Source organism: Pelodiscus sinensis, chromosome 4, assembly GCF_049634645.1.
Source record: "Pelodiscus sinensis isolate JC-2024 chromosome 4, ASM4963464v1, whole genome shotgun sequence".
NCBI classification, from domain to species: Eukaryota; Metazoa; Chordata; order Testudines; family Trionychidae; genus Pelodiscus; species Pelodiscus sinensis.
This window is the reverse complement of record NC_134714.1, coordinates 42046618-42068891: the sequence shown is the minus strand read 5'-3', so window position 1 is coordinate 42068891 and position 22274 is coordinate 42046618. Positions and strand designations below refer to the sequence as shown.

Genomic DNA, 22274 nt, shown 5'->3' with positions numbered 1-22274 from the left:
AAGGGTCAGGATTTTACCCAGTATGCAGTTAAGTTTATTAAGATTTCATTTCTTTGCTTCCAAATCATGTGTCAGGTATGTTACAAGTACATACATTTACCGCTACACAGAATACTCTTGCCCATCCATTTATAACAATATTCAGAGCAAATAATGGTAAAAATACAAACTAGATCCAAGGAATGTTCCCTCTAGTCTTTTCCATCCATGAGCAGAATAATTTTTTTCTGTATTCACTGGAAATACAGAACCTAGTGGAGGGTGTTTTGCTAATCAAAACCCAGTGCCGTTTGGGTTTATATGGGGCTCAACACACAGCCAGCAGGTGGTATCCTTTGAACATAGCCTCCACTGGGAACACACTCCACAACAGCGAGTCAGTATAATGGTCTTCTGTTGCTATGCATTTTAGAAGTTAAATTCCTGGACTGTCATTGCTCATTAAAAGTGCTGTCATATGGGTGGAAATCAGGTAAATACTGCATTTTATTAATATCAGCAGAAGTGTCTTAAATTGGGCCTGCGTGTTGTGTGTTTGCCTTAATCTTTGTATTCATGCCAGACAGTATGAAAAGCTATTTGCATATATATTTGCATGTACATGCAACCAAGCTGCGGCCCTTGGCATGTGCTTTGAGTATCATTGTGGCCCCTGGGGCTTCCAAAGTTGAGTAACCCTGATCTAGTCAATAGTTTAAATGAAACATGTGTCCCTGGCCTCACTCCATCATCTATATTAGGCTTTGTAGATATTTTGATTCCCTAGCATCACAGAAAACCAGTTTTATTTGCAACTCAAGGAACAGAGTATTGTGCTGGACCAAATGTAGGCCAGATAAGAGTCTTCACATTGCATGATTTTGGCAAGCCAGTTAATAGTCTTTTGGGAGATGAAAGGAATGGAGTTGTGCTAGAGAGGGAACTGTCTTGCAATCTCCATTGTACACGAGAGGGAGGGAAACTAAACTTAAGCACAAGGATTCAAAGACTAATTCACCCATACTTTTTCAAGTTGAGGAACATCCTCCCTACTCCAAGCTGTAAGAAATCACTGTCAAAGGAGGCAAGACAAGTCTGGCACTGCTGCAAAATTCACTATGAATATTCCTCGCTGCTTTGCTATTAAAAAAAACAAGTTCAGCTCAATTTGTTTTTTGTTGATAACAGGCTGGAAGCACCCACTCACACTAACAAAAACCAAAAGTAATGGTGCATAGTGAAAAGTTTATTTAAACAGTCACAAAACAGCCACACCATACTGAATATAAACAGGCTAACTGAGCTTTGAAGGAAATGCAAGCACAGTATAAATATAGACTTTCTTTGGGTCATAGAGCAAAACATTCAGTGCCACAGTTTGGTAAAGTATCTTTTTTATATTTAAAAACATCCCTTGGCAGGACAAAGAGCAGCAGTTGGGTGCAGAAAACTTGACAGTTTGAAATGACAGTACATTAAAAACATTTCACACCACATGGATGAGGACTGACAAAAAACACAGATTAAGGAAAATCTTTAAGATGTGTCCAACTACAAGACATTCCCCATTGAAAAACTACTGAGGGGCCTGTTGCAATGAGATGCAGAGGATAGCCTCTCCATCTTGACTGCTGTCACAAGGGGTACATTAGAGGCCTCTGGGAGGCTGCCTTAAGTCACTGAAAGTTTTCAAAAATAGCTCTAAAATTCAAAGTGATCACTTGGTGATGTCTCTGTAGTTCCTGGCACGATGGCTGGGATCTCATCTTGATATATGAATCTCACTTTCATCCAAAGTTCTGAACCCATCTATTATAGCTAGTCACAAATCGATTCTTATTCCATGTGAATTATAGTCTTACATGATCAGATAGGAAAGGAAGCACCCCTTTCTTCAGCTGATGCTTCAGGAGTCACAGGAATCTCAGATCAGAATATATGGAACTGTCATTTGGATCAGACTCTCTCACATGGTATCCTGTCTCAAGCCACAGCCCATACTTCAGAGGAAGGTGCAAAAAACTCCATAGTAGGCAAATAAAGAATAGCCTGACCCTTCAGGAAGTCTCTTCCTAACCCGATAGTGTTTGATTTCGTCTAGACCTTTGTTTTAATCTAGCATTTACGGCAATAATCATTGACATTATCTTGCATCTCTTGCTAAATTCTTGTCAATTAGGCTAATTCTGAATTTGCCACGGTGGAATTTCAATGACTATCTCTATAACATTTGCATATCCTCTTAATAGGGATATAACCTAGCAAAACACAGTTCATTTTTAGCATGTAGCCATGGTTTTACCAAATATGGGAAAGGAGAACAAGTTATCTACTACTTAGATATTTTTGTAACTGATTCTTCATCTAGTTCCATAGTACATAGAAGTACATATCAACTCCAACTCTGTATTCACACAGTCCACTAGGGAATGACAGAATGGCCACAAGATCTGCTGTTCTTGTTTGGTTAGTATTGTCACATGTCCTCAGTGCAACTGTCTTGGCATCAGCACATCTATAGCTTCCTCAAGAAAAAAAATGGCACTTTAAGCATTCTACTATGTCAAGTAATAGCAAGCCCACCTTTTGAAGTCAGAGACCCTGTGGTGCTGGAGAGCTGAGACTTTCATTTGTAATCTGCAGCTCCTTGGTGAAAAGGTCTGAAGTGGGTTGTGCCCATGAAAGCTCATGATACTATTTATATATTTTTGTTAGTCTCTAAGATGCTACAGGACCATTGTTGTTTACGTTTTTTTCAGTTAAGGCAGTTGAAGGCAGTGTAATTTGCCAGGAACAATCCAACAGATATTGCAACAATAGACAATATCTTTGGGGATCGTATTGTTACAAGTTTATAGATTACTTTGGGCCAAGGAGTGCATGAAACTTCAGGAGGTGAAGGTTATCACAGGCCACCAAGGAACCAAAACCAATGTGGATGATTAAGGTGACTCACTTAAGCTGTAAGAACACCCACAGAGGCAGCCCCTCAGGAGAGGCTTGCACATGCTGGTTCAAACTGGGAGACAAGGAAAGGACTTTTGATATAAAACAGCTGGGTTTAAACCCAGACTCAGGCCTCCTTTCTGATCCTGCAAATAGGATCTTACATCTGAGGGAGGCCTCAATCCTTGCAGAAGGCTGGAAAGATTTTTGCCTATTAGAGCACCTAATACTAATCAGGGTAACCTCTGATAAGCTAGCATATGGGAATGTTTGTCTGTAATGCTTTTACCTTAATAAAGGTGCTTGCTTAGAAAGAGCTGGGTGGTAGCTTGTAACTATTGGCAATATGCTTTCATAACCCTCAGAGGAAAGCAACACAGACCCCTGGCTGTCAGGCAGATTGGCTTGCTGGGGATATCACAGTGTCAGGCAAAGATCGATGCAGTTTTAAAAGCCCCAGTGAAAAGGGAGTGGGATAAGCGTCCTTGCTCAGAGACCAGTTTGGATTCTCCTGAAGTGGAACACAGAGAGATGTGTGAATCCAGGTGCAGGTATCCTGAAACTAACAGATTATAAAGGATCACCATCCACACTTCCAGGGGTGTTATGTGGAAGGTAAACAAACAGAGAAGTGAAGTGGGGGAAACCCTTGCAATTAAGAGTCTGAGGAAAGTAAATGCAAGTCTATGGCTCTTGCTTCAAGGCACCATGTGATAAATCCTTAGGAAGCAGTTTTTGGAGGAGGGAAAAAAATATATAACTAGTCAACTAGAACAGAGATCCCTCCCAAAACCCCACCCGCAAGCATAATGAACTCCTTCCTTCTCAGGAGCCACCAGGGTACAGTCACTGGGCATGTAACATGACTCCCCACTTATCTCCTATCCAGCTTCACAACTCCAGCAACACTACTATTTTGGTATACTGACCAACTGGAGGCAACTGATATAATCTCATGGCTCACATATATACACAATTAGAAAGGGAGGCAAGTGCACAGTTCACAGGCAGCGAGACAGGAGGCAGAGTGCTTTGGACAGGAAGTACTCTAGTTTCTAGAGTGGACAAGGTCCTAAGAAATTCCTCTTCAACTCCTACATAAAAAGCTCAAACACACATATCTAAACTTTCTTCCTTAAGGTCTGAACATGCATCTGCATCCCAGCTCCTAACATTTCAAAAGACTTAACATGATGCCACAAAATTATTTCATGGGCCTCAAATATTAATGTCTCTGTCCTGGAAGTGGCACAAAAAACCCTACAAATAACCCTTTGGCAGGTCCAGATCACAGGCCTCCAAGTAGTCTGAAAACCAGGGGCTGCCTCCTGCTACCATTGAAGTCAATGAAATTTTGCCAGTGACTTAAGTTTGGGTCAGGGCCTCAAGAGTTTTTATTCTGTGACCTAAATGCAATACACACTATCTGGATTTCTACCAGTCTCAATAATCTTTCAATGGGGAAGGGAAAAGGGATTTGAGGGTAATTTATTGTCACAAACTCTCCGAATTTTAAACCTTCACTGTTGTAAATTTAAGGACAAAAGTTGCTTTTTATTTAGGACTTGCACAACTAAGTGCCCATACTCTTCCTTGCTGAATATGCCATAGAAACTGCTATGCAAACTATTCATTCATAATACACCAGAAAGTACAAAAAGAGTAATTAATTTCATATTCAGGCACAAAAAATACATAGGAGGAAGACACACATTTTTGGCCAAACACAAACGACGTTTTCCTTGTTTGCTAAAATCCTATTTCAGACAGTGGCTTAGTCAGTGCACCACTCATACCTCTCATCTTTCAGAGGCATGGCAGGGCTCTCCAAAATGTGCAACAAAGGGCCAAATGCATAGCAGTCACTTATGCATTACACAGCAGGGTGGGGAAAACAGGGAGATATACACAGAATATTCAAGGGGCAGAGTACTGCTCCGCACGTGTTGTTTAGGTAGTTGAGAACCAGACTGAGTGAAAGAAGGGTTCCTTGCATTAGCTGCTCAATATTTAGAGAAGACGTTGTGGAAGGAGACAACTGGAGAGGGAGATGCTTGCCCAGGATATTCAAAGAGGGTTTTCAGAGGGAAACAAGCATCCCAGCCCAGGCTGTTAAGGATCAGAGAGGAGCCCCTGACCAGATCACTTAAAAAAAAAAATCTTGCTTTTCTTCCCCTTTGCAGGACCCCTCCATTGATGCTACCTAGAATTAGGAGGCTACTTTACCTTCCAGCTCATCCTGGGTTGGGCCACTCTGCTCTTCACTCCCCTCTCCCTTCCTGGAGAAAGGAAGAGAGCTGGTCCCTTGTTGCCTCAGTGCCTTAAAGGAGGAGCAGCCCTGCTCCTTATCCATCATCTCTTCTAAAAGAGCTGTTTTGCTCCCTGGCTCCATCCTTTACTACAAAAATATGTTGGTGCGTTAGCCCGTGCAGCTTTGCCCTCCCCACCCTGATTGTCCTCAGCTGCTCAACTGTCTAGCTCGCTCTGCTCTCAACCTCCCTGATCTATTTATTGCTCCTGAGTGCTTAAGTAGCAGAGCACATTAAAAAAAAAAAAGGGGGGGGGGGAGGCCTGAATGAATCATGAGGTATGGAATCACCAGGGAATTACAGGGCTTCTTAGGAGGGTGAAGTTTTTGGCTTTTGTCTCTGCATGGAAAGACAACAGCTATGGGGTGTGAGACTAGAACTTCACCACAACCATCATGTACAACGCCATTCATTAACACCCAACAGAGGCACCACAAAGCAAGTTCAGCAGCTACCTTGAAGGGAAATGTTCATGAATAATATCAAATAAATACTCATTTTGAATCTTAAAGAGTTACAAATAAATACCCTTTAATACACATCTGTTGACAGATTCTTACTTATTCCTGCAAAGAGCTGAGCAGAGGCCAACCCTTATGTGGGCCATGAAGCTCCATTCCTCAACCTGCTAATAGGGGTCAGCAATGACTTCAGAGCCTCACTAACTCCAGTCAGGTATATAAAGGGAAAGGCTGATTCCACAAGAGACTACAGCTTAATTTTCCCATAGATAAGAGGAAACTGTTATTGGGGACAGGAGATTCACACATCTCCACAGTCAAGATTATCTCTTTCCACACTGCTTTCCCATGGAAATTTTCCTATTGATTCCTTCTGCAAGGCTCCAAAATAAAGTTTCGCATGATTGGGTCTGGCACTTGTGACATGACTATACCACCGTCAGAATGGGGTCAGAGGCAGCAGGCTGCATTTCAGATAGTTAGCTGGAAGAGTCCCCACATAGAGATTAACGGAGGCTTGACTAGCAAGATGCACTGCAGTGATACAGCTAAAGGATAGGTAGTTTTGCCTCCCAGCAGAGTTCCATTGACCCAAAAGCAGCCCGATGGGACAGGAGAATTTGAGGATTCTCTCTGTTTTAAATAAGAGGGTATTTCAGCTTCAGTTCACACAAATGCAATAGAAAGAAACTGCTGTCACTTGGATCTGCCCATTGACAATTTATGTTTACTGGCTGTAATGAGGAGTCCCAGCTTGATGCCTGCACAGAGCAGGCTTCCTGAAATTTAGAGCAAGAGACATTGCCTTTGGATGACTGAGCAGCCACAGCTACCCTTTCCTGTGAGTAAACTGCATGGCAGTGGGGGAAAACATGTTCTGGGCCAAAGGAGAGCAGAGAGCCAGGTCTCTCCCTCAATCATAGGCACTGCCAGTTAGGGGGTGCCAATCCTGGCTGGCAGGCTGCTCTGCTCAGTGTTACCTGCCTGCTGTACCTGCTTCCTCCACTCCTTCAGCTGGTATAATACACATGAAAGAAGAGAGTTTTGTTGCGTAGGAGGGAATAGGAGTTGTCAAATTTGAGCAGGTAGATGCCCTCGCCTGGGTAGTCATGGCTCCCTGCCTGCACATCCCGGTGGCTGTCCCTTCGGTACACAGGCATGATCTCACCATAACGGTTTCGCGGAGAGCTTTTAGTGCCCCTCTCCACATCTCCAACAGGGGTGAGTCCTGAGTGGGAGAAAGGAGACAAGCAGAAAAAACGGTTACTCACCTTTCGTATCTGTTGTTCTTTGAGATGTGTTGCTCATGTCTGTTCCACATAGGCATGCACACGCTGCGCGCACATGTCAGAAGTTTTTCCCTTAGCAGTACTTGCGGTGCCAGCAGGAGTCCCCCCTGGAGCGGTGCTGCTATATTGGCTAATATATACAACCCTGCTAGTCCTCCATCCACTTTGTTCCTTCATACCATACTACTCTGATGAAGGGGTGGATGTGGGATTTGGAATGGACATGAACACCACATCTCAAAGAACACTTACGAAGGGTGATTAACCGTTTTTTCTTCAAGTGATTGCTCATGTCCATTCCATGTAGGTAACTCTAAAGCAGAAACCTAGGAGGCGGGGTCAGAGTCTTAGCCCTCCACAGAATGGAGAACAACCCTACTGAGAACAGCATCCTCCCTAGCCTGGTGAGCCAGCACGTAATGGCTGGCAAAGGTGAGGACTGAAGATCCCACAGATATCCAGGATGGGCACCTGAGCCACAAAGGCTGTGGAGGAAGCCTGGGCCCTGGTGGAGTGGACCATCAAAGCAGGGGCTGGCACCTCGGCCAGATCATAGCACTCCTTGATGCAGGTAGTGATCTATGATGAAATCGTCTGAGTGAAAACTAGCTGCCCCTTCAGCCTCTCTGAAATTGCCACAAACTGTGGGAACTCAAATGCTAGTGCCCTAACATCCAGTGTGTGCAATGGCTGTTCTTTGCCAGAGATATAGGGCTTGGGGTAAAACACTGGGAGGAAAATGGTCCTGCAAATTATGCAACTGATACACCACCATAGGCAGAAAGGCCAGATGGGTACAGAACCTGATCTTATCCTTGAAAAACACCATGTAAGGAGGATCTGAGGTGAAAGTCCTGAGCTCTAATACGCATCCGGCTGATGTCATAGCCATCAGGAATGACACCTTCCAAGACAGGTATAGTAGCGAGCATGTTGCCAGAGGTTCAAGAGGGGACCCAATGAGCGTGGACAGGACCAGGCTGAGGTCCCACGGCAGAATGGGTTGCTAGACATGCAGATAAAACCTGTCCAGCTGCTTCAGAAATCAGTGGACCATGGGGTCTGCAAAGAGTCTTACCCTGGGATCCTGGATGAAAAGCAGAGATAGCCATCAAGGCTGATGATCAAAGAGTTAATTAAGTTAGTCTCTCATACTCTGATCTTGTCACGGATTAGAAATCAATCAAGAGAAATCAGAGTGGAAGCAAGAAATCAATTTTCAATATATGAGGATATGTGGCATCTGATGGTAAGTGACTCTAGGAGCATACACCTGGGCTCAGAGGGAGAAGGGCAGACATTGTGGCCTACCTTGGGACTCCAACAAAAGTTTGTAGTCACCTGTAGGTAGATTAGCCAAAATGGTGAGGAATTACAGCACCTGATTTGGGGATACAATATTAATTTCTCTTGTACAGTTTTGCACTGACCTTCAATCGCATCTTCTTCCTCTTCATCATCTTCATCGCTTGATTCACTGACCTGCACAGTAATGGCAGTACTGGTGACAGGAGTCCAGTCAAAATAGACCCCAAAGCCAATGTCATAATCATCTGTAGCAAACTCCCAGCAGACACGCTTCCCATCTGGGTGTGTTGGCACCCGGACTGTCACCACTTCACCCCTTTTTACCACCAGCTGGGCATTCTTCTCCTTTCCCATTTTGGCTTTGAATTCCCTTATCTTGCAAGTGGTCCATGTGGATGGTGAAGCCAGAGGAGGCTGAGCTGAAAAAATACAAGACAAGCTGCTCCTCACTGGTCAGAATCCAATCAGAGAGAGCTCTTGCATTCAAATCTTTACTTTCCATCTCCTCTCAAAATGCCTTCCATTATCATTGCTCTTAAAACAAGGCATACTACACTGTTTTCCCTTCCAATCTTCCTTCCCTTCCCCCATAGCTTACAAAGCCATTCTGTGAATTACCTTGTTATTTAAAGAGATAGATCCAGACTGCCAAAGTTAAATACAAGCCTAACTGAAAAGGCATTGCACAATACTCCAGCACCTCAGCACCACCTAAAGCTTAACTGTGCTGCTTCTAGAGACACCCACGTGAGATCTGCATTAAGAGGCCTCATTAGTACCCAAGGGAAATACCACCATCACAGTCCTCACCTTTTCTCTGCTCACCAAGGAGGTCTGAAGTCTCCAGCTCTGCTGAAAGGATATCCACTGCACCTGTGTGTTCTGACTGTATCATGACTATATCCCCTGATCCTTGTGGGGTATGGTACTTGATCATCCTCACTACGGCTTCCTGTGCAGGTCAGATAAGAAAGTTCCTCAGTGGCTCTGGGGACCTCCAGTGGGATTATAAACATCCAGGGAGAAGGAAGAGGCATTTCCATGAATTTACATCAATTTCCCAATGGGTTTCTGCTATGAGCACAAAATATTTACTAAATAATTGGCTGGCTCAGAGGACTGCCTCCAAAACTGTGAAACTCTGGAGCCAAATGCTGCATTATGCTACTGTCCTCTGGTTTCCTCAGGAAACACTAGCCCCACAGATAGATAAGTCTAGCTATTTGTACTGCCTCAGCAAGTTTGGGGGCTGTCACGGCTAGATTTGGCAAAAGATCCCAGATCTACCTGGATGCTCTCTCAGATGCTGAAGCTGCTCCATTTCTAGGAACCAGCCTCTACAGCAGGGGTACTCAACATGTGGCCCGCAGGCCACATGCGGCCTGTGGTGCGGTTTGGATTTACACAGGGCTCAACACACATCCCTCAGGTGGGATCCTTTGAACATGGCCTCTACTGGGACCACACTCCATAAGGGCGAGTCAATATAACTGTCTTGAGTTTTAATAGTTCAATTCCTAGACTATCATTGCTCATTAAAAGTCCTGTCATATGGGTGGAAATCGGGTAAATACTGCATTTTATTAATATCAGCAGAACGAACTTAAATGGGGCCTGCACGTTGTATAGTCTTACCTTAATCTTTGTATTCATGCCCGTCAGTGTGAAAGAAGCTATTTGCAAATATATTTGCATGTATATGCAACCACACTTAAGCTGCCATCCTCAGCATGTGCTGTGAATATCATTGTGGCCCCCAGGGCTTCCAAAGTTGAGTAGCCCTGCCCTACAGTATTCACAGTCAGACTGTAGCCACAAGAAAACAGATGCCTATTGTGAACTTGTTAAAACTGTTGCCCAAACTAACACAGGGCTGCCAATCCCCTTTTATCATCGCATAGGCAGGTACAGAACTGCTGCTTCTACAGAACTTCTGAGGGAATATTATTATTGCACAATGTCTCTCCAAAGCTGTATTTGAAATTACAATGATCTGTTTATTTCCTGAAAGTAGGGCAATATTACTCCTTCACTTCCCTCCTCAAAAAAGTACTATATTAGTTCATTTAAAATTAAGAGGAACTCTCTGAAACAGAGAAAAAAAAGTCAGTAGTCACGAGTAGTCTTTAAGCCTTAGGAATGGTGGAAACTGACAGGGATCAGGGATGACACCCTCCCCCCCCCCCCACACTCTTGGAGTTTTAAAGGTTTGTTTGTCACTCCTCTCTCCCACATTAAACACAAACAGCCTTCGCTAAATACTCAAAGCCCCAGTTGCCTATGTCCATGCTCGGCAACAAATGGGAAGAAGCACTGCGGCACCTTTCAGAAATAAAAATGGCAAGCCACCTACCTCTCTCGGGGGCTGGATCTGGTTAGCCAGCTTCTCTCCTTGTCCGGCCACTTCCTGGTCCTCTGACGTACCATCTTTTATAGAATTCTCTGCGGCATGCACATTCACAAGGGATCCACTCTGCGGCCTCTCAGAGAAAGATAGTGTGTCATTCAGGATGCTTGAAGAGCATGTTACACAGAGAAGTTGGGTCAAGGACACGTGATAAAGCTACCCCACTGGCTGGAATGCAAATAAACTAAGGGCACTGGGCTTCCTATTGCATTAAAGTAAGAAGCTCTCTCTCAACCATATTCTGCCCTCAGCCCCAGGTAGCTATCCTCTTTAGCTAATCCAAGCCAGTGTGAGCAAGTCTGCTGAACTCAGTCCTCATTTATAGTCCCGTAGGCAGCAGCAATTCATTCCAGTTCAGACCAGCCACATCCCCTTCAAAGAAGGGCTACTTTGCTAACAATGCATTGATGGCAGGGATCAGTGTAACATCTCAAAGGGAAGCACCTCTCCCTGGCCTGTCATTGGATGGATGAATGCGCGCGCACACACGCACCTCAACCAATTATGGAAAACCCTACTCGCCAGACAAAGGGGACTCGCCACCCTCCCCCCCCAAAAAAGTGTTTTTTTTAATGACAAATTCCTAATAAGAATAAGAACCGTAATTACTAATAAGTTATTAATAAATATCTTATAAACCTCTACCTTTTCCCTCTGCTGCCATGTCTCCTCCCCTTGCTCCATGAGCTCCCCTGGTGCCTGCTGCCCCCAACCCCTCACCCTCCTCTGCTGTCCTGACTCCTGCCCTTCTCACTGCCTTCAGCCTTCCTGAGACCTGCCCCCCCTCCACCAGCCCTTCTCTCTCCGCCCCGTGCCCACTCCTCCATTAGCCCCACTCTGCTCATGTGAGCTACCCCTCCTCATCCCCTCTACACACCTGCCTTGCCTCTCTCCTCTGGTGCTGGTCCCTCCCCTGCAGGTGTATGCCTTTCTGCTTCACCCCCAGAATCTCCTGGCACCTGCACCCTCCTGGTGCCTCCCCCTTCCCTCACTGCCCCTTTGCCCTCTTCCCCCCCAATACCCAGCCCCTCACCACCCTCTGCCCCTGTGCCCTTACACATGTCATGCTCCATCCCTGCCTTCCTCATGCCCAACCCTTCGTTCAAACCTTCTCCTAGCACCTGCCTCTCCCCCTCTAGCCCCCAGTGCCCTTACCCTCTCCTCTCCCAGCATCACCCTGTCCCCCCTCCCACTGACACCTCCCCTCCTGCCCTTTTCCTCATTGTCTGCACTTGGCCACTGGGATTTGTCTCTCCTGCACCCCTGTCCCTTGGTGCCTTCCCCTTTCCTTCTCCTGACCTCCCCCCACTGCCCTCAGCACAAGCCACTTCCCCATATTTTTCCTCTTCCCTCCCCCAGGGCCAGCTCTAGGTTTTTTGCTGCCCCAAGCAAAACATTTTTTGGCTGCCTCCCCATTTTTTGTCTTTTACATGTTTGCATTTTGCAATGGGGTGTTTTGTTTGTTTGTTTTTGGTTTTAGCTCTATAAATAGCAAGTAGCATATTCATTTGTTTTTTTCCATAAAGGCAAAGGCACTTCAAGTGAACTCCCCCTTTCACTGCTGCTGGGTCACAGCAGCCTTTCCCCTGCCCTGTCCAGCCCTTCCCTATGGACAAGTACCCCTCACTCCTGACCCACTAGGGGAGCAGAGTGCAGGGACAGCACAGAGCCAGAGGGATGGAGGGAACAGTGGGGGTGTACAGGGATGGCACGGGGAACAGGAGGCACAGAGGGACGCAGGGATCGGGGGGAGCAGGGTGCGGTGGAGGCACAGGCAATGGGACACGGGGAACGGGAGGGGCAGAGGGATCGGGGTCTAGGGGAAGTGCAAGGAATGGGCAGCACAGAGCTGGGGGGCAGAAATCGGGAGGGCAGTGCAGAGCCAGAGAGTCGCAGGGAAAAGGGAGAGCAGGAGGCCTGGGGTGCAGCGAATCAGGGGAAGCATGGGGAACGGGCAGCGCGGACACAAAGGGGCATGGGGCAGGTGCAGCGAGCTGGGCGGTTGGCAGGTAGCAGTCTCTCGCTGGCGAGGGGGCTGGGGTCGTGGCAGGACTGGAGCCGGTGGGGCGGGGCAGGGCCTGGCTGTGCCATGCGCCGCAGCCAGCTCCCAGGGACACGCGGCCAGAGCCGAGCTGCCGCAGTCCTTTAAAATCGGCGGGGCCACATCCTGCCGGCATCCCGCCCTCAGGCTCACGCCCCGCCTCCTCACGCCAAAGCTAACGCAGGCACACAAGTGGCAAGAATCGTCGCACTTCCCCCTCCCCGGCAGCACTCTGCTCCTCCGCCAGCCAGTGGATTGGATGGGGCCGCACCACCCATAGTACGGGCTTCAGCCAGCCCGTCACAACAGCCCACCGAGCCAGTCTGCCCTTGCACTCGCCAGCTGGGAAAATCTACTCGCCACAGGCAAGCAGGCGAGTGTATTTGTCGAGCCCTGTGTGTGTGTGTGTAAATAAAACCAACAAGTGTTAATAGGGAGGATTCCTCCCCTCAGTTCCATCCCTGCTCCACCTGTACAGCATCATGAATCTGGCAAGCCATGCCATGGTAATAAACTAACAGTCACAAACGCACTCTTAAGACTCTCCAGGAGAGAAGATAACGGGAGGAGAGAGACCTTTTAGACAAAACTGAAACAGCAGCAAAAGAAACAGAGCAGCAAAGCAATAGCCTCCTGTGTGTATGTTCCCTATTCTTCCCTACATCCTGAAATTCTCTGATAAATTACTAGGTCATCCCAGCAACCATGCCCATTCCTGAAGAAGTCAATTGTCACAATTGGGATTAAATCTTAGTTCCTAATCCAGGATAGCGTTAAACAACAAACCCTTAGTTTTAGGCACTAAATGTAGCTTTCATGAATAGCAACTTAATGCCTAATAGAAATAGAAAGAGTCTCTTAACATGCTCCACCCCATCCCTGCGCGGCTTCTGTATTTGGTGCCAAAGCACCAGATCCACCTGCCCCCTCTCCCATTGCTGCCTCTGTCAGAGAGGCAGCAGCACGGAGGGTGAGGGGGGCAGATGGGAGCCAATACGGTGGGAAACCAGCTTTTAAGCAGGCTCTCCACCTGTGCCAGCTCTGCGGACCCACCTGCCCTCCCCCCTCACCGCCTCCTACAGAGGCAGCAGTGGGGCAGGCAGGAACCAGTGCTGGGGAGGGAGCTATCTTAAAAGCCAGCTCCTTCCTGCCCCATGCTTCTGATAGGCAGATTGAAAGAGGTAAGGGGGTGGGCTGCCACTTCTGTCCAGCAGCTCCTAGGATCAGTGGCTTGACCTGGCCAAGGTGAGGTGCATGGTGGCTGCCCCACAGCTCCCAGCCCTGAGAAGCTGGTGGCCACTGCCACAGGGCCACAACCCCAGGCTCCAAAGGCCTGATCCATTAGGTCACTGGAGGACAGAGATACAGAGGCAGCAGCACAGAGTGGCAGAGGGCTGGCTGCTGGCCCTGCCCCTCAGGGACTATCAAATTGATGTGGTTACATGCCTATTCATTTACACACTAACATCCCTAGCTAGCTCCATGCAAAGCATTAATGTAAGGAAGCAAGTAACATTTTCAGTTTTAGCAATTTGAGTCTGAGTAGTACAGGGAAAGGTTGTTCCAAGGTAGATTTGAAGTGTCTAATTAAAAAAAACAAACCCAACATACACCAGTCCAAATCCGGGCTGACAAAACACTTTGCTGGGCCCTGGGGAAGAGTGGGATACAGGCCTTCTCCCAAAAGGGATAGGGTCTTGGGCAGAAGGGGCAGGACTGGGGCTAGCCTCTCTAACCCTTCAACACTTCCAAGGCCACAGGGCACATGCCACCAGGAACTCTAGCAGTAATTTAAAGGACCTGGGGCTTCAGCTGCTTCCAAGTTAGGGGCCAGGAGCCCTGGTCCCTTTTAAATCCCAGGCCCCATGCGGCTACTCCTTTTGCCTCCATTCCCATTGACAGCTCTGGTCCAGATGCTTTCTGTACTGTTTCTGTAAATAAAGAGGAGTCTGAAAAGAGACAGATGTGACTTTCCTTTCTGTAACTGAACTCTTGGGGATGTGGACTTTGGATCCTAAAACAGGAAGAGCCAAAAAGTAAGTTTTCTTAACCTCATTCTTATGTCTGGAAAGGACATGTCCCATCAATAGGTTCTGCTAAGAGTGGCTCAAATGAGTTGGTTGTCAGGATACAGAAGTAATCCTACTAGGTTGCAGGTCAATAAAGTTGGACTAAGTATTTTGTTGTTACAAAACTTAACTGTTTACAGCCATCACGTTGGAAGCCTGAAATGGAAATCTGAATGTGTGTGTGTGTGTACACACACACACACACACCTTGGACTGTGTTTTCTTTTCAAATCAATATGTGGATGGCAGAGACCCAGATGGGGCTCAAATTTGATCTCTCTCATGGAAGCCAATAGATCAGGTTCAAAGGGTTCTCCTCAAGGTGCTGGAGCTCACTTGGAATCTTTTGTAAAAACAACATTGATGGTTCTGGATTTTGTGTAAAGGACAAAAAGATGTGCACAAAATCTGAAAGCAGATTTAAGAAAAGAAAATCAGTTGGCTCCTTCAAGCCACTTTTTCTTATTGCACATCACCTTCTTCCCTTCAGAAAACTCAGATTCTCACACAGATATATCAGGAAACACTCACATAGGATTAAAATTTAGGCTGGTATTTTCTTTACTGCCAAACGAGGTTCTTTCAGAATTAAATTCCATAAGTGAGCCATGATAAAAATCAGATTGAAGCAAAAGCCTTTTTGCAGCCAACTAGGATGTGGTATAGTCTCTTTGGATGAAATTGTAATTATGAAGGCAGCAGGAATTGCAGCATCTCTTATGTTGCAGATTTCATTAGCATCAAAGCCAGGATTACCACAAATTGTGTTTTTGTAAGGGATTTTTAAAAGAAGGACACTAATGACTGGTGAGACCCACAGTCTGACCTACTTAACACATCCGTTTGTGAAAGTCTTTATTTATATATGTTGGCATGAGAGAAGAAAGGAAGGTTTTGTCTTAATCTTCCAACAGGTGTAGAGAAAAGCCCACTATGTGCCACTCTAAGGTGCACAAGCATCCTAACAGAAGGATGCATACAGCTAAACACGTACCAGCAATTAGTCAACAACAACAGCTGATAATTCAGGGAATAAATGTACCTGAAAACATCTGCTTTTTTGCTGCTGGTTTCGTGTCTAATTTTCTTAAGGATTAGATACAATGAGAATATTTTTAATTAAAAATATCCTTCAGTCAGAGCTCAGTTTCCGGTTGAAAGTTCTCTCAGGTTATTTGGATTACAGAGCTAGCTGAGTCATAGGTTGCACTGTACTATTTTATAAGCTTAAAATAACCTCAAGTCAAAAGGAACAGTTCTTCCAATATTTTCTATTGCATACAAACCCTGAAAGCAGAAAGTTCAGGTCTCCAGTGCTTTGGAGAGGAACAGCTGTCAGACACTGCTCACACAGGAGGTAGGGAAGGAACACTTAAAGTCATCACACACAAAGATCTTTTCCTACCTGCACTGTGAGGCCATGGACTCTGATGAGGCAACTGACTGGGACTCATATTCTGTTTTTTGGGCTGAATCTTCATTGTCTAGCAATGGGTGGAAGATAGAAGATGAAACAGCTTTTAACCTTTGAGAATGCACAAACAATAAAGCAAAACTCTAGCTAACACCCAGACACACCATGGTTGTGCAGCCTTGAAGCCTAAAACTTAAATTTGTGCTATAAGCCGCCCTCCCCAGCAGCAGACAAAGGGCTTTTAATGGCTCTAAGTGGAGGGTATGGGAAAAGATAACACTTTCTGATACAGGACACAGGGATCAGTCAAAACAAGTTTCTGTTCAGATGTAGGCTACAGGTTCTTCTCCCCTCCCCTCCGCCTCCAGATCATGGCAAGCTCTAGCTCCACATGACTCCAATGCATGATACAGTTTTGCTGTCTGCTTCCATTACCCATTGAAGATAGTTAATTGGGTACTGACAGGCTCCCAATTTCGAAGATTTTTGAAGTTGCAAAGTACAGTAAGAATTCTCTTTTACTTGTTTTTTTATAGAAGAATTTGGTGCTGGTGAAAAACAATAAATTAATTGCCCTACACATTAAAGGCCGCTTATCCATAGAATAGGAACATATCAGAAAGAACAGCCCATTGCCAATGTTCTGCAACCTGACCTAGACAGGGATTCCTTTTAAAGAAGAGAACAACTCTAGACTGAAGCCCATCTCTATCTTCTGCCATGGTCAAACAAGGGGACCAATTAATACCAGGGTAGTGAGGTCTTTGTTTTGTTGCTTTTAAAGGAAAACATTTTGCCATCAAGAAATGGATTGAAACCAGGATAAAAAACAAACACAAAAACAAATTGAATTTATTTAAATTGGATTTTTAAAATCAATAAAATACTACAGTTCTTGTTTAAAAATAAGTTACACTTAAATGTTATTACAAACATGCTACACCTACATTTACAGCCTCATAAAAATGAAATAATGGCCCTAGTCTATCCAGCCTAACAGCCAGCTCTTGTTCCTTGAAAGTTCTGGGCTTTCACTTTGTTAGTCTGCTGAGAAATATGTGCAAAGACAAACACAGGTTGGAAAGGATTGTTTTTGTTCTATGCTTCCTGTGGTGATGAACCTGGACCAACCACAGCACAATTAGTTAAGACGTGGTTAAAAGAAAAAGAGGCAATATATAGGAAAAGACAGAGTCAGCACAGAAAGGAACATTAGAGTGGACTGGAAAGGAAAAGGGAAGACATTCACAGCATACACACAGCTTCCTACATCCCCCCACACTTTTGCCACAGAAAAACTGCTGTGACTTTGGGATGTAAGACAGACCCTATCTGGGAATATTTTGAAGAAATTTGTTCCCCAGGTAAAAAAGGAAAATATGTCAAGTGTGAGCAGTGCATGAAGATAGAGGGCCTACCTGCAAGAATGAACCATCATGAGGAAAACTTATTGGGAGAAAATGATGCGGATATATGTGTACATCAACTTTAAGAACATATGAACAGCCATATGGGTCAGATCAAAGGTCCATCTAGACCAGTATCCTGTCTGCTGACAGTGGCTAATACCAGATGCCCCAGAGGGAGGGATCGCAATAGATAATCCTCACTTGATCCTTGCCCTGTCACCCATCTCCAGAGAAACAGGCTAGGGCAGCGGCCCCCAACCATTTGAGGCTGCTGGGCGCCAGAGGGCGTGGCAGTTCACCTGCCAGGCACCAGAGGGCGGGGACACTTGCGCACCGGGGGCTAGGCGCCCCCCCCCCATGCAACGCGCGCCTGGGGCCGGTGCCCCCCGCCCCTCCCAAGCGTTGCGCACCTGGGGCCGGCGCTCCCCCCATGCGCCGCACGCACAGAGCACGGGCGGCCAATTCGCGACACTCCCGGGGCCAGCGCTCACTGTGTACCATACGCCCGGGGCTGGCTCCGGCACCATGTGTCTGGAGCCAGGCCAACCCTGAGCACTTAGCAGGCGCACACAAATGCCCCCACGGGCACCATGGCGCCCGCAGGCACTGTGTTGGGGACCACTGGGCTAGAGACACCATTCCTACCCTTCCTGGCTAATAGCCATTGATGGACCTAACCTCCATGAATCTATCTAGCTCTTTTTTGAACCCTGTTAAAGTCCTAATTTTCACAACATCCTCTGGCAAGGAGTTCCACAGGTTGACTGTGCGCTGAATGAAGAAAAATGTCCTTTAGTTTATTTAAACATGCTGCTTATTAATTTCATTTGGTGGCCCCTAATTCTTATATTGTGGGAATAAGTAAATAACTTTCCTTTTCCAGTCATGATTTTATAGACCTCTATCATATTCCCCCATTGTCTCTGCTTTTCTAAGCTGAAAAGTCCAAATCTTTTTAATCTCTCTTCATGTGGGACATGTTACAAACCCCTAAATCATTTTGTTGCCCTTTTCTGAACCTTTTCCAATGCCAATATATCTTTTTTGGAGTTAAGGCGACCACATCTGGACATAGTATTCAAGATGTGGGCATACCATGGTTTTATATAGAGGCAATAAGATATTCTCTATCCCTTTTTCAATGATTCTTAACATTCTATTTGCTTTTTTGACTGCTGCTGCACACTGAGTGGATGTTTTCAGTGAACTATCCTCAATGACTCCAAGATCTCTCTTGAGTAGTTGTAGCTAAATTAATCCCCATTATATTGGACATATAGTTGGGATTATTTTTTCAGTCTTAGAACATAATGCTCATAATTTGTGTCATTTCCTAAATCAGTAAAAATTAAGTTCTTAAAAAGTGGCACAAAGTATACCTTTCTTAGATGGTGTACAATCCTATACTGATCTGTAAATTAACATGTGTTAGTGATCAGATTTGCACTACTGTTTGAAGAAATATGTGAAATAGTATCACCAGGAAAACTGGATTTAAATCAATTTTCTTTGGTAATTTAAATCAGTTATTTAAATTGCCTTGATTTAAATCAATCTATCCTGTTTGAACCCCACTATCCAAATAATAATTCTGTTTGGTTACAGGATCTAAAAAAAAAATCATCTGTTTAATTTATTATCTGATCATTAGGAAAGAGCTACCATGAATGTGATGTTAAGAACCTTTTACTAGAATGTAAACTCATTAAAGTAGATTCTATTTGGAACCTGACTAAGCCTCTAAAAATCTGGAGTGATGTAATTTATGAGTGTGAGAGAAATAATTCCATTCACTAAAACTTTTTAGAGCAATAAGTAAGTTCACAAATCAACCTTATTGCTCACAGATTTCTATCCTGGCTCCTTAAAAGTCTCCAAAGAATAGTACCTGAGAGGAACTATCTTGCCTACAAAGACTGTGTGAACAGCCTAGACCTCAATAGCTACAGAATATGGCAGGAAACAGTATTTCAAGCCCTTCCCCCTGCAACAGGCATCAGAAGGAACCTAGCAATGTCTGTTGTTCTCATGATTCAACAACTGATGAAGTTGCTGCACAACAAGAATTTTTCTTCTACCTGGTAACCAATGTGAGAAAATTTTGTTGCCAAGAATTGGAAGAAAATATGGCCTGAAAAAGAAACAGCAGCAAGACTGTCATATGATTCAATTCGGCAATGATGGATAAGGTAAAGAAGTGAGAGTGCTAGACTGGGAGAATAGGGAAGAAAACAGGTCTGAAGTTTTGGAGAACTAGAGAGAGGTCATAGATACTAATGGGTTTAGAGTCTGTAGTAACAAACAACTTAAGCAGAATGTCTGTCTATATTCTATTATAAGCCTAAGTGGGTGACAATATCTTTTAGTGCTGAAAGGGACAAGCTTTTGAGCTTACACAAAGCTCTTCTGGTCTGAAAATGAGCCGTGTAAGCTCTAAAGCTTGTCTCTTTCTCCAATAAAAGTTGGTCCAAAGGTATGCCCTTACCTACCTTGTCTCTCTGATATCCTGGGACCAAGACAGCTAAACAGCACTACATCTAACAAAATAAATAAGTTGAGACAAACGGCAGACAGGAAGGTGGTGATGGGAAGAAAATGTTTCTTCCACACGTAAACCACCCTCTCAGACTTAGAGAAAACAAACATTCCAAAGTTTGCAGTGAAAGATGCCAGAGTTATGCTCTACATGTGCTTCAAAGGAGAATGAAATTTTAGACTCATGGACCCTTCAAATCAGAATGCTGGGCCTCTCAATCTTCTTAAGACGACACACAGGATGGTCAGCAGCTCTTACCACATCCAACTCCATACTTGCTTAGGTACCACAATGGCAGGTGCATTTGATTTCACATCAGGTATTCAACATTTCCTCACCCACCCCTGTCCCCTCCCCCCCATCTACAGTGCATTTTAGATGATACCACTGTGCTAAGAAAACATTTATCACATCTCATAAGCCCTGCAGGAAAGGTCATTATTCCTAGCTACATTTTACAGATGAAAAAAAATAAGGCAAAGAGAAGGGAAATGGCTTGCTCAGGGTTACACAGTAAATCAGTGGCAAAAATGTGGTTAGAACCCAGAAATCTCAAGTCTTAATGCAACACTAGACAATGCAGTTTTTTTTAAAAAACAAACAAACCCAAAACATACAAACTTAATTGGTTCCCTTTAATGAGCTGTATTGTTTTGTTAGACTAAAGATTGCAATAGAGTCATTACTGGTCCCTAGAGACCAAAGAGCTAGAAACTTAAGCAAATCAATTATCATCATCATCTCCCCTACATGAGGCAATGGTTACACCATAGCATATTTATCTAAATATAAAACAGGTGGTACACTAGGGAACAGGGAAACAACCCAATACCCTCAAGAATAGAGGCTGTTAGAAACCAACTATTGATAAACAACTTCATCAATCAAAAGGTTACACTTTTTCTATGCTTAGAAATTATATTGACATTGGTATATCAGCAAAGGATGTGAAAAAACTCTAACACATATCAACAAAACTCCCAGCGCAGTTGCAGCTAATGCTGGAAAAGAGCTTCCGTTAATATAGACAACATTGTTCAAAGAAGGGCATTCCTACATTAACAGGAAGGCTCCTTCCATAAGTTGTATTTACACTAGTGGGCCAAATCAGCATAGGCTCCATAGCTTAGTCATATGGTAAGGGGATGTACTGACATAATGATGATACCACCATCCTAGGCTAGGCGAGGCTACATATTGTAGACATACCCTTAGATATCAGAAGAAGTCACCAGCAGCTTTATCTTATCTCAAGGCCCCAGCCAAAGCTGTTGTAAGGCCGGATAGGCTGCCTGGATGAGTACTGAGAACAGTGTATTAGAAGGCCGAAAGAAACAGCTGCAGAAAGCTCTGCTTTTGCAACAGTAGCATAACTGGTGTGGAAACTGACTACCTTGTTATAGTGGCTGTAACTCTCTTCAGTCCCCTTGAGAAGCTCGAAGCCCACCCTTCCCTGCTGCTGCTCCTTGTGATGCACAGGCGCTGTACTTCCTGGGCTGCCTGGTTGGCGCTACAGACACCCAGTCTAGGTGAGGGGGGAGAGCAAGCAGATGGAGGAGAGGAACTCCATCAACTGGGATGCGCTCTCAGGGAGGCGCTGCCACACCCAGTCCCAGCAAGTCTGCATGCACAGTCCGGGCTGGTGCCCCTCAGCCACGGTTTACAGCCCTACCCCAGCAGCTCCTCCAGCGCCCCCCCCCCACACAAACATACGCCCCTCAGCCCCCACTCACCCGTCCCCCAGAACAGCGGCCAATACATCGCAAGAGCCCGCGCCCCGGGTACCTGGAGTCTCAAAAGGAGGCGCAGGCGGTGAGCGGCGGCCCTGCTCGTCCCCCTCGGACTCGGAGCAGCAGCGGCCTCCCGGCCCCCCAGCCGCTGGGGGCTCTAAACAGGAGCCGGCGGCGGCCACCAGCACGTCCGACATGGGCAGCCACAGAGCGGGGAACAAGGCGGCGGAAAGAGCCGAGGGCAGACCGCCTGGCACCCCGCGCCTACCACCCCCCGATCCGGGCCTGCCCACGAAAAGCTGCACGGCGCATGCCCAGCGGCGCGAGCGGGCTGCTCGCCGCGGCGGCACTTCGATAACACAGGAAGGGAGGAAGA

General features: G+C 45.6%; 1 protein-coding gene across 3 annotated transcripts; it reads right to left on the bottom strand.

Annotated features, from left to right (window-relative positions):
* Nucleotides 1-1204: 1204 nt before the first annotated feature.
* Nucleotides 1205-22245, bottom strand: TMED8 (transmembrane p24 trafficking protein family member 8). Of its 3 annotated transcripts, none has more exons than XM_075926797.1 (6): nt 21954-22245; nt 16215-16293; nt 10646-10772; nt 9103-9244; nt 8415-8711; nt 1205-6923 (listed from the first exon to the last, which is right to left on the bottom strand). In XM_075926797.1, exons 1-6 carry the CDS (start codon nt 22093-22095, stop codon nt 6706-6708), a joined length of 1005 nt encoding a protein of 334 aa, XP_075782912.1. In that variant the 5' UTR covers nt 22096-22245; the 3' UTR covers nt 1205-6705. The 3 variants fall into 3 exon arrangements, with proteins under 3 accessions (XP_075782912.1, XP_075782913.1, XP_014434855.2); XM_075926798.1 differs by having other exon boundaries at nt 21902-22027; XM_014579369.3 differs by lacking the exon at nt 21954-22245 and adding an exon at nt 21562-21583.
* Between the last annotated feature and the right edge of the window lie 29 nt (nt 22246-22274).